Genomic DNA, 16,019 nt, shown 5'->3' on the forward strand with positions numbered 1-16,019 from the left:
AGCACTCATCCAGACTCGTAGCTCCCTAGACACCAGTTTGATGGGATTTAATAGCATCTGTGGGAAGCAAACCCATTCCACAAAACCCCACGCCACAGCCCACAGGCCCAAAGTATCTGTTGCTAACATCCTTTACAAGATACTCCAGGACACCGATGTTCTCTGTTCTGATGCGTGTTTGGGTGGCTAAAGGTAAATCAGGAATCAAGGGGGTTGATTCGTTTATATAAAAATGATTTCCACATGAGTTTATTTTGAAAGGTTCTGGACATTTTTCCTTAAACATCCTCAGCTATGAGAAAAATAATGTGTTCTGATTGGACAGATGAGCTAACGGCTAGTCGCCATGGGGCCATTTTAGGGCTGGACAATGGAGAAACAAATTTATATATATATATATATATATATATATATATATATAAACACAAACACACATATATGTGTGTGTGTGTGTTTTATATATATTAATTTGTTTCTCCATTGTCCAGCCCCAAATTGGCCCCATTGCGACTAGCCGTTAGCTCATCTGTCCAATCAGAACACATCATACATGTGTATATATATATATATATATATATATATGATATCTGTAATGTTTTTCAGGACAATCCCTTCCACCTCTCCTTGCTGCGAGATCTTGTTTAAATCACATGGTCTGTGGTTAGGTTTGAGAAGGGAGGGCATGGTGACGGAGCGTGCCTGGGTCTGTGTTTTTGATTGGTTGGGAGAAAATAATGACTTTAGTATTAAGCTACCTGACAGGCTAGGATGAAAACTAAAGGAACCTTTTTATTGAAGTTTATATGGAAACCTTTTTTTTTACTCACACCACACATCTAACAATAGATAAATATTATTATGAATTATTGTCTAGTTTGCTTTAACAGAATTCCAGTTTAAAACATGTCAGCTTACTTCTGCTGCAAAATAAAAACAGAACTCTAAAATAAACGTGTTTGTTCCGGTGTAGTGTTATTTGGCCCTAATCACACTACCTGTTAGCTTATCAATCCCATCAGAACAGCTCTCTTTTCCCCAAGTTAAAGCTGTTTCACAGTTAGCTCATCAATCATTCTTAATCGTAATCGTCCACCAGGAGCAAAAATCAAAAGATCTGATCTTCTCAAGCTAAATTAAAATTTGGGCTCTTGCTAGATTGCAGGATAGAATACACACAGATAAATAATATGTGAGGAAAACACCCTATAAAGAGCAATTTATGCCTTTTCGTACGTCAACCCCCCCCCCCCCCTCCCCCAAAAAAAAATCAGTACAAAAAATAATTACAGTAATTAACTTTATTTGTGCAGATCTTTACAGAACAACAGATACGACACCACAATAACATTCAGAACATCACATATCATCAATCATCAAGCACAGAGGAATAACAACATGCAGCGTCGTGAAGCTGTTTGATGCAGGTTTTAGATGTTTTCACCACATTTAGCAATTTCTCGAAGATCTAAAAGTTCTGACTGCTTGCAGAAAATCCCCCAAAAACAGTACATTTATTAATCCAGTTGCTATTAAACTAATTTAGAGATAGACCCAACAAAGAAGAGGTAGAGATCATTCAGCAACCCAGAAATGTTGCGGTGTCTTATTTTTCTCCTGTTTTTATCCTCAGCTTTATTCCTGCAGCTCTGCTAATCAAGTCCTTATCCTAAATGAGAAAGTAACGTTGACGTCTGGACGGAAGTGGCAAAATCCAAAGATCACCCACAGCCTGGCCTGTACAGGAGCTCATATCTCAGACAATTATTAGAAAATTAGTGCTTCTATTAAATGGACTAGCTTAAAGTAGGCCTACATTAAAATCTGCTGTGGTCTCCATTAGGAATGAATGCCTTGTGAGTTGTTTTCTGTATATAAAAAGGTCTGGCGCTTCTGTTTCAGGAAGTAAAAATATTCATGAGATGCCAACATCTCACCTCTGATTGGCTAACAGCAACACGACTCTTCCACTGCCTCCATTTGCTCCGCAACATCAAAACACAACCCTGAAGAAGTTCTGCCGCGCTGTAGAGATGCTAACGCTAACAATTAGCTGCTACAAGCTGAGACGTGCTCTGCTCTCTCCTGGATGCTAAATCAATGGTACTCTGTTGAAATGACATCCATCACAATTTTCCATTAACCTTAAAAAAATGTTGAAATATGAAGAATATCTGGTTAACATGACCCGTTTTTCAGTGGACTTCACTTTTAGAGTGAAGGAGTCCTTCAGAAGCCAAACATCATCAACTGACAGGTGGCTTTAGTTTTGGCGCTGGCGGCTGAAACGATTTCCGCAGAGCTGAGGCCTTTCTCCATCAGGATGAAATCTGACAGATGAAAACGTCAAGTTAAAGGCTCGTGTTTAACAAGTTGTTTCCAAAAATTTGTCTCATAAAAGCGTTGCTTTATTAGTCTGGTTGAGGGTAGAATCGTCCTGTGATTCTCAGATCTGCCTTTAGTCAGACTAACAGCATCCAGATCAGACACAATATTCCGTTTTTGATCAGATTCTGGCCTTTTATCCAGAAATTAGCTCCTTTCTGTTAAAACCTTCTGAAGGAAGTGGAGTCAGATCCTTTCTAAAACTATCAGCCAGACTGTTTGTCTTTACAGGAGCCTCCAGTAAAACTAACTATGCTAAGTCATGCAAATTTTATGCACACCGTCAACCTACATTGTGGCCGTTCTTCATTTATTTCATAAGCTACGGCTGCAATTAGATGACAGTTGATTGAAATCATGTGCGTTTTATGATACAGTTACTTTGTTAGCGCTGACAGGACGCCGCGCGATTCGGTGACAGTATGTTTTCTTTGCACGCAGAGATTAACTGCTATTATTGACCCTGATGCAAACCAGCGGGCGATGCATTCCAGACAAACTGCTCGTGATCTCGGTGATTTGCATGCAGCGTGTCATTTACCATATTTCCTGATTATCAAGTGATTTATCCTTTATTCAAATCTGCTTTGGAAGGGGCCCGGCCGTCCTACCTTTCTGCGGAGAATTAGATACGATAGTTTGGGGTCTGCAGAGAAAAGAGGAGCCTCATCAGTTGGGACTTGCTTTGTATGTTGGATTTCTGGTTCCCCTCCTTCGGCTCGCCTTGGAAGGGAGAGGTGCAGTTGATGAATTCTTAAGCAGATCTTGCTGATAATTGTATTTCATAACTGTCACACGGAGAGGGACTGTCCGCTGAGAAGCTATTTGTGTCACCGCATCCCCTCCCGCCCCTCCCTTTTGTGTCTCTTCTTCCTCTGCAGCCTCTTCAATAAAACTCAAACCACGACAGGGATTGTTAAGTCTTACCTCAAAGATTATTAAGTCCAAATGGAGAATTTATGGGTGACACTTCATAACAATTAATCCAAGATGCTTGATTAATAAAGTTCGCTCACCTCAGCAACACCCCACCCCCCTCTCTTCTTTTTCTTCTTCGCTAGAGTTGTCCTGCTTGAGTGGGATCGTGGAGGAAGAGGAGGAAGGGTGGGGGGTGGGGGGGGGGGCAGATGTATGGGTGGCAGGATGGTTGTCAGGGACGACATGAGTGTCATTCTTTTTGATTAATGGAGCATTGTGACCCCGCCCATTAACAACCCCCCCTCCTCTTTTTCCCAGCATGCCCACTCTCACCTCTGAGCAACCCCCCCCCCCCCCCCCCCACACACACACACACACACACACACACACCTTCTCACCAGGTAAAAATAGATGTGGGCCAAGTTATGCGCTCCGCTTGGATTTGAGAGAGAAGTGATCTGATCTGAGAAAAAGATGAGGGGAGAACAGACGTAGAAGGGATGAAAAGTGCTCATTTGGAAAAATGTAAGAAAATATGAAGAAAAAAGATCAAATTAAAGTAGAACAAACCAAAAGGAAAGGTTGTGGAGAACAGGAGGGAAAAAGAGGGATTTTAGGAGAACGTCACCTAGCTAACCTTCACATCACGTTAAGTCAGCTGAGATTAATTAGTTGAGTGAGACTGAGCAATTAGGTCAATGTGTGTGTGTGTGTGTGTGTGTGTGTGTGTGTGTGTGTGTGTGTGTGTGTTCATGCATACCTCTATCTTTAGCACTTAAAAACAAATCTTATCAGAACAAAGCCAGAAAAAGCATTGACAACCTTTTTATTTTAATAAAATATTTGCCAATGATTAAATTGTTTAAAGATTAATGTTGTTGCATTCCTAATGGTAAGTATATCAGAATACTTTTCCAGGTAAAATTGCATGCGAGGAAACAAAACTAAAGGAAACTTGAGGTTTTTAACGCTGAAGAAGCCAAACCTACGGAGAGAATGTATTTAAAATGATGTGAAGGTGTTGAGGACGAGCTCATTTAAGACTCAGCATTTAGATGACAAGAAGAGAAGAAACACGAATTTAACACTAACTCAGCCTTTTAGCGTGCTGTGACCAGGGTCATCAGAATCAGAAGGGTTTATTGCCCCATGTGTGTGAGAAATAAGCAAAACTTCAATCACAGACCCAACCTGAGACATAACAATTTTTGTTAAATTACCCAATCTGAAGCACTAATTTTTCATTTAGAAAAACACTACAAAAATGTAGGGAACTGAACCCTCCTGAGTCAGAAATTCCACTAAATCTCTTTCTTTAAATGTACCTATATATTGTTTCTCATTCAAAGAAAGAAAACAATCTTTTACATAGCGCCTCTCAAGATAAAAATCACCAAGCGCTTCACGAGAACAAAAAAAAAATGCATTAAAAAAAGATTTTTACAAGGTGATTTAAAAATTTGGTTGGAATGAGAAAAAATGTGATTAAAATGTCAAGAAAGAGAAAATTAATAAGGAAATCAGTGGATCCTGGGAAAAGCAGAGGGTGGCGATGAGCGTCACGCACCTTAACAAGTGAGTTACGTAGTTAAGTAAAGTAAGAAATAAATTATTACCTGCTTTATTTAATTATTTAGTAATATATATATGGGGTGCAGCTGTACTCTGTAAAATTAGAAATGTTCACAAGCTAATAAATTACGTAACAGACATAGTCGAAACACATATGATTAGTTATCATTTAAAATTAATTACAACATATGTGTGACTCAGGGTGTGAAGAAAAGTGGGTCAGAAAATAGCTTTTATAGCCCAGTTCATTTTCATTCGTTTTTATTTATTATTTTTTTCATTCCGGGACCCATGAGCCGACCGGAAGGGGAGGAGACTTGAGCCGGGGGCACACTGGAGGCGGACGCTCCACACCGCGTCCATGCCGTCATTTTAAATAGAAGCCATTATAGTTGACGAAAGTGGGCACACTCATCAACACAAATCCATGTGTTAAGGCTGGTTTATGCTTGACGCGTCCGCGAGGTTCGCACAGCTCCACGCGGCGAAATTGCGTCACATTAACAACCACGCCCCTCCACCGCATCTCCACACGGCCCAAAATTTCCGCAACGCACACCCAGGAAAATTTCTAACCACGCGAACGGTCGGACGAGGAAAATCATGGCGGACCGGCAAGAACTAGTATGGCAGAGGTTCGTAAATACAGACATTTGTATGATTCAGCTCTCAGAGATCACCGTGATCAACATGTTGTTAATAATTCTTGGAGGGAAATAACTCGCACTGTTGGAAAAGATGAGGATGCTGTTAAAAATGCTGAAATGCCATGTTGTAAACAGTAATTTCTACTTCTACTATGGTGTAGTGTTGGGTGCATGCCGTAGAGCTCCATGCTGCCCCCTACAGTTTGGGAGAATATCGGCTCACCGCAGAGACGAGCCGCATGAACCATAAACGCTGCGAGTTGTGAAGCGCGTTCCATCCGCGAGCCGCATCACCAAGCGGAAAGTGAATGCGTCAAGCATAAACCAAGCTTTAGGAGATCGTTTTGGGCCGCTGCTGTAAAAAAAAAGGGAGGCACAAACCGGAAAAGCATCTGCCGATCACAATTTGACAACGGATTATGAAAGAACGGATAACGCTCGAAACACACGGATTCTTCCTGATGTAAGAGGTGAGTCTCCACTTTGTTTTAGTGGTTTTGGCGTCAAAATCATCCTAGCGTGCAACGTTCTGTCACTCTTAAAAAACAGTAAAAACAGTGAGAAACGCTGGCAGCGAAGGCCGTTAGCGATCAGGAAACGGCTGGCAGTGAATGAGTTAAGTGCGGCGTCACCGCTGCTTTTTACAACATTGTGGAGTACTTTAAAACAGACATTACGAAGCGAAACGGCTTTATGGCACAAACCCAACCGCAGTTTAGATAAGTTTAAAGTACCATTGATCTTAAAATATTCAAATAAATAGCGTACTTACCCATTTTTAATGAATTTGAGTCTCACAAAACACGACGGCAAGTCCGATCATGTATAAACAATAGTTGTGACTCTCACGCGACTTTCCAAGAAGCACTCGGAGCGGTGCGTCCTTTGTGACCATTTGACTTCTCAAAATCTCGGGTGCGGCGCATCCGCCTGTGTTAGCATTATCAGTAGCTCAGGCTAGTGTTAGCAGTAGCTTGTGTTAGCATTATCAGTAGATCAGGCTAACATTAGCAATAACTTGTGTTAGCATTATCAGTAGTTCAGGCTAGCGATAGCAATAGCTTGTGTTAGCATTGTCAGTAGCTCGAGCAAGTGTTAGCATTTTCAGTAGCTCGGGCTAGTGTTAGCAATTTGTGTTAGCATTATCAGTAGCATGGGGTAGCATTTTTCTGTAGGTAGCATCACCGCGACCGATGTTTATTACTGATGGTGAAGTGAGTTCGGACATGCAAACGTAAGGAGATGTGTATAAGCTTATGATGTCTTAAGCTAGATTTTCCTAGAATGAACCAGTTCTTCTCATCAATATCTTCTCAGTGACCTGGGTAACCCTGGTCCTAGAAAGCTGCAGTCCTGCATGTTTTCCAACTGTCTTTGTTGTTCCTGCTGTTGATTTCCTGGATCAGGTGTGTTCAGCCAATTAGAAGCTGCAAGTTCATGCATGCCTGGAAAGAATGCAGGACTGCGGCTCTCTAGGACCAGGGTTGCCTACGCCTGTGGTATGAGTGTCCACCCTGGGATTGGGAGATTGGGGTTCAAACCCCAGTTGGGTCATACTAACGACCTTAAAATGGAACGCAGCAATGCCTCCCCACTTGATGCTCAGCTTAAAGGGGGATTAAACCACCAAATAGTTCCTGAGCACAGCCACTGCTGCAGCTCGCGGCTCCCCACACAAATGGGTCAAATGCAGAGATGGAATTTCACCATTGTGCAATGATGACTAATGGGACTTTAGCTTTAACTTCTCTGTGGTCATTACAACATTGCTAATTTACACAGGAAAGCGGGTTGGAGAGGGCACAGACTTTTGGGCATCCTACATTAGACAAGCTGCCTATAAGGTAAATGCACTTTTAAACTCTAGGACTACTTAGAATTATCTGAAAGTAAAAAGACTCATGCTGACTACTACTAATTAAACAAATAAATAATAGAGCTGGAAAACCCAGAATTGCTACTAGTTTAACTAATTCCAGATCATTTTCAACGTGTTAAAATCATATTTTAATCATCAGGATGCAAGATTTCGATACAGTTTCACCTCCATATATAAGGAGTTGCCGAAAACCTAAAATAGAGCTGGGCAATACGGCCTAAAATCAATATCTTGATATATTGAGGATTTCACCTCGATAACGATAAATGGACGATAACTACAGGTATGGGCATAAACAAAAGTTGTCCACTAGATGGGGCTGTCACATGTATTATGTTGAGTCACATTTTCACATGACTCAATGTGGTACAGCTTCTTAAAGGGACATGAAAGTTGCCAACCTACACACATATTTTCATTTTTTTAGTGTAAAATTTATTGACATGGGAAAAATTATCACGATAAGAGCCAGAAATTTCGATATGGATAAATTTTCTATTTATTGCCCAGCCCTACCTCTAAATGATCTGTGTTTTGCAGTAAGTAAAAGTGAGATCTGCTCCACGTTTTGCTAGTGTAGAAATGGTTATCTGGATTCATTTTTACACAGCACGAGGATAAGAAACCCTTTAGACAAATCCTTGAACCAGTAAAGGCTTTACAAAAGATCATATTTAACAATGATGGCTATATATTTTCCTTTTTGCAATTAAAGAGTCCCTCTGTGTAATTTAATGCTTCTTTTCAAGTGTCGGGTCCCCTGAGACTTGGCCTGTAGCTATGCCATCGCTCTTGGTGATTATCATTAATGAATGTCGGCGAGGACCATCCCTCAATGTGACTAGAGAGGAAACACAAGCCCTAATTAAAGGTTCCTATTCATAAATACACGCCTGGAACTACACAGATCGAGCAGCACTATGCACACAAGTCATGTTAATGTCAGAAAAGCACATTTTTAAGAGCATTTTCTCCCCCTAATGTACGGCACACCAGTGGCCTTGACAGATCTCTGCAGCTGAAGCGAGAGGTCTGTGCAATTTGAGATTTAAATTAAGTATAAAGCTGAAGATTAGAACGCTCTAATTTGACGCAGAAAAGGAGCGGCGACTAAAAAGATCCGACTCTGAGCCGTGCCGTTTAACTGAGCGTTATGATACGTACTGGACACGAGCACTGCTGTTTCTTCCAAGATTCCCGAATGGAGAAGTCATCTAATATTTAGAAAACGTTTATGGAGTTTTACAAGACGTCTTTAGAGACGAGAGTAAATCTAATTGTTGTGTTCACTCATATATTTTAATCGTTTTAAATGTAGACTGTCAGCTGCTCTCGTAAACACAATTGTAGGTGTATTGTCACGTCGCTTTCCCCAGACAAAGCTACCGGTAATTCGTATGCAGAGAAGATCATGTTAACGTTGACGATATTATTCGCCTTTTTTTCTTTTTTACAGACTCAAAAACTCTTGTCGGAGGAGAAAAAAATGTGTGTGTGTGTGTGTGGGGGGGGGGGGTTGAAAAGATAAACATTTGGCTGCCTCTCTTTCATCCTTAATGGCAGAAAAATGCTAATTGGAGTGCATGTGTCACAGAAAACAAAAGCCAAGGGTGGAGGAGAGGGTGTGTGTGTGTGTGTGTGTGTGTGTGTGTGTGTGTGTGTGTGTGTGTGTGTGTGTGTGTGTGTGTGTGTGTGTGTGTGTGTGTGTGTGTGTGTGTGTGTGTGTGTGTGTGTGTGATATTTTGAAACGGGAATATGTGACATCACTCAGCCCAGCTGGATTTTAAGCAAGGTTGTTCCAGGAAACACGAAATTTGTCACAATAAAGTTTAGTTTAGCCCGTGGTGGTACGAAACACCGCTCACGTTTTAGATGAAGGTAAAAAATATATATGATATGTGTTTTTATTTATTTATTTACTAGTTTCTGTTGGAAGCTGAACAATTCTTTCTGAATAAACATGCTTACGTTTCATTTTCACTCGCCGTTGTGGAATAAAACCCGCGATCCTTTAACAAATCCGTCACCGGATATCGGTCACATTCTTCAGCCTAACTGGCAAAACCAAAAGAAACGCTCCGGTAGGGATTACGAATCTTTAATTGCATTGTCAAAGCTACAGAAACGCGTCTCCCTTAAGTCACAAGTTCTGGAAAAGTAAATCTATAAAAATCACAAAGAAAACTCCTCTTCCTCTTCTATTCCGCACCGTGGCATTTTAATTATGTAGTCTTATCTCACAGATGTGGAGATAGAGCTCGTGTCAAAGTTAAGACCTTTTCTTTATTAATTTCTTACTATATATTCTTATATCCATCCTGTCAATTGGTGTCTGGAATCTGATAGGACCCATCCCTGATTTAAGATTACCGTTATTATCGGGAGCTTTCCGAATCTCGACGTTTCATCAGAAGTCGAAGTGCGAGTCTGGCAGTTGTACGTAAAGTCCAAACAACAAACCACAGCGCGCTAATTGTAGTTGAAACATGACCTCCAGTATTTGACATCAGAGGTGTTGCTCAAGAAAAACGTTGGAGTTATTAGCCACAGGCCAACATGTGAAATCAATTATTTATGAATATTAAGAGCCAGGCGTTAAATTCTTCATTTTTAGCATCCTCGTTTTTTCTTTTATATAACGTGGTTGTGAAAAATAAAATCTTCTACTTAAAAAAATATTTGTCACAGTTACATTTTGAACATTTCCAAAACATTCTTTTTAAATGCATTAAAGAGCTTCTTTAACTACTTTTTGAGCTGAAAATAAATCAAATTCAGCGGAAACAAGTGGTTCTGACGCTGTGATTTTACCGTAAAAGGGATTTGTGGTAATAATGAATACATTTTTGGAAGTGGGACATGTGATGCTGATGATAAAAAGGAAAGATGTGAAACGGACAAGGGAGAGACAGAAAAGATTAAGAGGGGAAAAAAGCAGTTTAATTGTGGTTCGGGACATAATTTTAACCAGATATTCTTCTGAGTCGTGTTGATGACGGTCAAATTAAAACATTTATTCATGGCTTTGTTTTTTTTTTTTTTTTTGCTATTAGATTTTACTTTATTTGTGGAGTAAAGACACTTTTTTTGAGTTAAAGAAAAACAGACATGTCACATTGTGCATTTCTTACAGTGTAAAACCTTCGTTTTTATTCCCCACACAAACACCATCCTCCACCTACAACCGTGTTTACACGGTGAAATAATTGCCATGATTTGCTCACGCGGGTTTGACAGGATCAACGTTTTCCTCACCTGGCTTGACAATTCTGCAGGACCTCCTTGCAACACAACCGCACGAACGTCTACGCTTCACATGTCAGTCCTGGACGGAAGGGGCACAAAAACAAAAACAAATTTGGCTTTAACATACGTGGATATGTACACGACGGCGTGCTCTCGCCTGCTCTGAGGGGAGTGTCTGCCGGAAACGGGACGGCGTGTCAGCCGGCTGTCACCGTTACACGGCGCACGAGCCGAGCTCGGGCTGGAGGGGGGGAACAACTGCTGGGAGTGTGTTTTGCTTCATACGTGGACACCGACGGTTGAATCAAAGGGTGTGTGACAGTCTGGATCACGGTGTCCGGCTTATGTGTTGACTAAATGTCTCTGCTGCACTTAACGTCTTGCAAATGCTCATTTGGGAGCAGTTGTGTGTTTAAATCTCGCTTTTAAACATTACCGTATACTATAATTATGACTATAACTAAAATATGTATTTACCATATGAGATCTAGTGAGTTAATCTAACAGAGAACCACATAATTTACAGTGCTCCTCACCCTGAAAGCATTCTGACAGTTTTGGTTGCTAATATGGACCAAAGCCCCCCCCCCCCCCCCCCGCTGGCCCTAGATCAGACTTTACACACTCCTGAGTTTCCTCTTTCACACACCTGTAACCTTCTCACCTCACTGGAATAGCACAAATAAACACAGGGAACTAAACAAGAACCCATTTTAATGTTAAATTACACTTGATGGTCATCCTGTCCATTAGGGGGTCCACAACAATGAAAAAAGTGATTTTAAAATTTATTCTATTATTTAGAGAAATTATACATATGATGTAAGATTGTGATAATTGAATATAAAAACAGAATCATTGTAATGTTGAGTGAGGATTTGTTTTTATGTGCAAACATCTTGATTTTTTTTCTTTTTCTAAGTTTGAAGTATTTAAAAAATTCTCAAAAATTCAATATTGTGGGAAATGTTTATTCTTTACAAAATGCTTAGTCTTTAAAGATGTGTGTATTTAAAAATGTTTCATGTGCCGTAAAGAGAACACAGAAGAAAAGGAAACAATAATAAAAAACGGGCGTAATGCAGCTTCAAACAGAAGATGAAGAACAGTTAAAGTGAGTGAGGTTTTATACTGTTGTTGAGGTAAGTTTAGCATAAACTACATTATTATTATTTAAAAACAATAATTACAACAGAAGAGGAAAAATGAAAGAAAATAAGTTTAGATTTTTAATGAAAACAAGAAAAAAATTGTGTATTTTTTTCATTTTACAGCAGCTTTTCTTACAGGGATCTACCTTAAACCAAACTCAAGCACTTTAATTCTGTTTGAGAGAGTTTCCAGCACCTTAGATGTGATCAAAATGATTATCATGACCCTTATTTCACTCTCAGGATTAAGTGTTTTGCCTTTATAATACAATCCTAAACTTTTCGTTAGATTCCTGAGTCGCTTGTTCTATCTTCAACGTTACAAACGAGCTTCTTTCCCTTTAATGAACGCCATGGCGTGATTTAAACGTCAACCCAGATGGAATAATTTAGTTTTTCAGGAAATGTTTGATGATTTGGAATCTCACCTACAAAGCTGCACCTGGTTTACCTTTGATGGAAACGTTAGTGACGTAAGTCTGCTCCATCAATCAGCACGCAGAGCACTTTGACAGACAGATGTTGGGGCGGTACTTCGGATTTTTCTTTTTGCCACTTAAGACATCATGCAGACCCCCCCTCCCCCTAAAAAAAAAAAGAAAATCCTCTCTCCTGTGCCTTCTCTCTTCCTGTCAGGAATAAATGCAGAAACTCACCAGAGTCAGGAAAACTGTGGAAAGTTTTAGTTTCCTCTCTGGAGATGATGGATGAAGAAAATCCAAGAAAGGATGGAGAAATCCAAGTTATGTTGTGATTAAATAGAAATAAATACCCCCCCCCCCTCGTTTTTTCCTCACCATCACCATCCTGCAGCTTCGTTTCAGACAACATTATTCCAGTTGCGCTCTTTATAAACACTAAATGCGGCTATAATAGTTCGGATGGAGAGTATAGGGCTATTAATGCGGTCTCCAGTGGATTCAGAGCCCCTCCCCTTCACCAGAAGCCTCACTTAAATAAGGTGTAGCGAATCGATCTGCAGCCTCCTTTGTCCCAGTAAAGAGGTCACCGAAAATATCCAGATTTCTCCTCCTTTTTGGGCGCTAAACTCTCGGGAGAAGCGCACCAGTCTGATGCGTAAAGTACGCACGGGTCAGGCACCGGAAATGTGGGGATTGGACACTTATTTTAAGTTATGCTTTTTTTCTGACTGATTCAATGAAGAAATAAGTTTATGTAGGTGTTTCCTCAAAGGAAAAATGGGAACATGTCCATAAAAGGTAACTAAATTAGGTTTTATTTGACAGATGTCTGCACAAACACACACTTTAGTCGCACATCTCATTCTTTAGTTTGAGGTCTCACACACACACACACACACACACACACACACACACACACACACACACACACACACACACACACACACACACACACACACACACACACACACACACACCTTTTCTTTCTCTCTCTTCCTCCTCTTCCTCACTCTGAAACGCATCTTGTCTTCACGCGCTTTAGTGAGAGGATGAGAAGGCAAACAATTAGAGGCTGCGGATTGACAGGTGGGCTCTGACTGACTGTCAGGGTGACGTTTGCTGGAGGGAGGAGTGGAGTAAAAAAAATAAATAAAGAACAGAAAGAGTCCCCGGAAAGGCAGCTGGATGTCTGTCAGTGTCTGAACGCGCGGCGCATCCAGCGGATGTGCGCAACGCTCCTCATCCAGAGACGCTCTTTGGAATTTTAATTAACTTCACCATCAACATTTTTATTTATCTATTTACAATAAGAAGACTGAGATATTTTCTAACTGTCCTGGCTTCTTTTGTGATGACTTTCTGAGAAAGTGCTGCCAGTCGGAGGTTCCTGACGCGTTTCTGTGAGTATTTTATTATCCAGGAGGGGGCGGTGAGAGGAGGAAGAGGAGGAGGAGGAGGAGGGTGAACGGTCTCATCTCTCTTTGGCTTGACTGACTGACAACAGTCCGCTTTAACGTGTCACTCTATCCACAACCCCTTCCTGATTTCCTTCTTCTCAGCGGAGCTGGCATCGGACTCCTCTCCACCCAAACCGCGCGACTATGAGCTCCACTTCTCCGCCACACCGGAGATCTGCGATAGTCCCGTCGAGGCGTGGAAACGGAGGTTTTTGTTTTTAAAACGGAGAAATAAAAACAGAACCCGGGAGGACTTGTCTCCTCGAGGTGGGAAGAAAGTTCCTTAGAATAAAGAAACAATCGGACGCTCCTGCTATAATAAACCAGACTGCTGAAAAAGAGAAGGATCTACTCTTTAAGGAAAGAAGAGCTGATGGTTTTGTTTTCACCTCCTCTTCCTCCTCGTCATCGTTGCACCGGTTTCGTCCCCAGCTTGGCCGCTGTTTTGGTCTCTGCATGAAAAGTCAAGCGGAAAATCCTGCAGCAGCATGCCGAGGAGAAAGCAGCAAGCGCCGCGGCGGTCAGCAGGTAAGCCCCGGCCCGACGCTCCGCCGCCCATCCGCACAAGTTCAACTAGTTTGCGTCAGAAATCCAACTACCAGTTCAGACTCGGGAAGCTGCGCAACTTTTCCTGCTGCATGCTCATTTTTTAAAGTTCTTCAAACAAAAAATCTTATTAAAAATCCAAAAGCTGTTTGATGTTTTAGAGAAAATAAAGAAAAGTCTCCATCTTGTGTTCCGCCTCGGGAACGTCATCCTGGATTTGATGCTTGATTGATCGCCTGTCATGCGAGCGTCTTTGATCTATTCATTCCTGATAAACATCAGTAAATCAGTCACCGCGAGGCACGCATGCGTCAGACGGCTGACACCCCCCCCCCCCATCAAAGGGGAGAACCCTTTTGTAATCTGCCCCTCCTGATGAGGAAGCAAAGAAAAGACAAACTAAAAGAAAAAGTTCAGAAGACGGATAAATACTTGGGGGGGGGGGGGGGGGTGCAGGAGAGCCAATGGTCACTTGGTGTCTCCCTCCATCTGACCTCTGTGTTCTCTTTCAGGAGCAGGAAGTAGAGAAACTCTGGTTGTTGGCGCAAATTTCACACTAAAAAAACGGCAAACGGACAAAAATTTGCTCTAAAAGACATTTAAAACAACAACTGTTGAGTTTAAAGACACTGGCGTTTAATAATCAGCTCTGGGACAGGAAACGTTTCCACATGGATGTCCAGCTGGTCCAGAAAGAGTTCATCGTATTACTAGTTTTATTCTTTTGTGGTATTCATGCAACTTTTTGAAACATGTGGTATAAAAAGTGGGAAGCACTTTAAAGTAAGGGTCCCTTTACTAACAGTACTTCATTATTAAGCGTTAATAAACAAATGGTGCCTTTATTAACATTCTGATATTAACTATTAAGTGTCCTTAAGGGTAAAGTACCAGGGAGGTGTCTGCTTAGTAACGCAGTACTTAGTATTAACATTACTATTCAGCAATTGTTAATACTTTATTCAATATTTATTCATGCTTAATAATGCACTAAGTGATGTTCATAAAGGGACCCTTATTGTAAAGTGTTAGCAAACAGTGTCCTCATGCATTAAGCTATAGGCGGGAAACCTTATTATAAAATAGCTAAATTAGTGAAAAATTCACAATTTTTTTATATTGCATAACATCAGGTTTGTAAAGTTTTCCCACTTTATAAATTCTGATTCAGCCCTTTTTTTTTTTTTTTTTTTTTTTTTGTGTGTGTGTTCAGATTTGTCTGCGCTGGACATTAAACTGGTCAGCCAGCGAATTCGTCCAAATCCATTCGATGTCCCCCGGGACAGAAAAACGTGTGATTGACGCGAACTTCCAAGTGACGAGGAAGAGGAGCCTTTGAAGTTGGTGCAGTAATGACCAAAGCTGAATGAAACAGCTGTAGAATGTTAAGCAGGCGCTGGAAATGTGAGGTTAAGCAGACTTAATCAAGGTTGTGACGGGGAGACTTTGAACTCGGTGGGGCTGTAATTTCTAATTGACGCGAGGCTTTGCTGATGGATGGAGAGGAACGTGTTTGAAGAACAAGGCCGTGCAGTGAAAATGAGTTTTTTCAGCGTGTGTTTTACGTCTGTTTTTGTTTTCCAGTCCGAGCTCTGAGGGTGGACCCCAGTTTGGGTTGGAATATTGATCAAATTGTCTTTTTTCCTGACAGACGCATGCTTCACGACCAGCAAGGGTCAATCCCAACTTGGCAGGCTCTGTTAACATATGGTCAAAACAAAACTTTACACCCCACTCTCGTGCGTGCAAAGCTGCTTCCACACCTTCTGAGTGGCTATTTTTACAACGCACCAGCAGAT

The 16,019-nt window shown here is 41.1% G+C and overlaps 1 protein-coding gene and 2 long non-coding RNA genes across 3 annotated transcripts in view; 1 reads left to right on the plus strand and 2 right to left on the minus strand.

Moving 5' to 3' along the window:
- Positions 1 to 1,280: 1,280 nt before the first annotated feature.
- On the minus strand, positions 1,281 to 3,485 carry LOC139064858 (uncharacterized). Its single transcript, XR_011517856.1, has 2 exons — positions 2,994 to 3,485; positions 1,281 to 2,327 (listed from the first exon to the last, which is right to left on the minus strand). It is a non-coding gene; the product is annotated as an uncharacterized lncRNA (long non-coding RNA).
- Positions 3,486 to 10,584: 7,099 nt separating this feature from the next.
- Positions 10,585 to 12,708, minus strand: LOC139064859 (uncharacterized). Its single transcript, XR_011517857.1, has 3 exons — positions 12,593 to 12,708; positions 12,452 to 12,489; positions 10,585 to 10,723 (listed from the first exon to the last, which is right to left on the minus strand). It is a non-coding gene; the product is annotated as an uncharacterized lncRNA (long non-coding RNA).
- A 294-nt stretch (positions 12,709 to 13,002) lies between these two features.
- Positions 13,003 to 16,019, plus strand: part of LOC139064860 (CUB and sushi domain-containing protein 3-like) — a gene marked incomplete at its 3' end in the record, with an annotated part of 179,952 nt that continues 176,935 nt past the window's right edge. Inside the window, exons 1-3 of the mRNA XM_070547853.1 lie at positions 13,003 to 13,015; positions 13,777 to 13,941; positions 14,139 to 14,202. Of these exons, the coding sequence (XP_070403954.1) occupies positions 13,003 to 13,015; positions 13,777 to 13,941; positions 14,139 to 14,202 (242 nt within the window). The remainder of the gene's footprint in view (positions 13,016 to 13,776; positions 13,942 to 14,138; positions 14,203 to 16,019) is intronic.

This window comes from Nothobranchius furzeri, unplaced genomic scaffold, assembly GCF_043380555.1.
Source record: "Nothobranchius furzeri strain GRZ-AD unplaced genomic scaffold, NfurGRZ-RIMD1 Scf057, whole genome shotgun sequence".
In the NCBI taxonomy this organism is placed as follows: domain Eukaryota; kingdom Metazoa; phylum Chordata; class Actinopteri; order Cyprinodontiformes; family Nothobranchiidae; genus Nothobranchius; species Nothobranchius furzeri.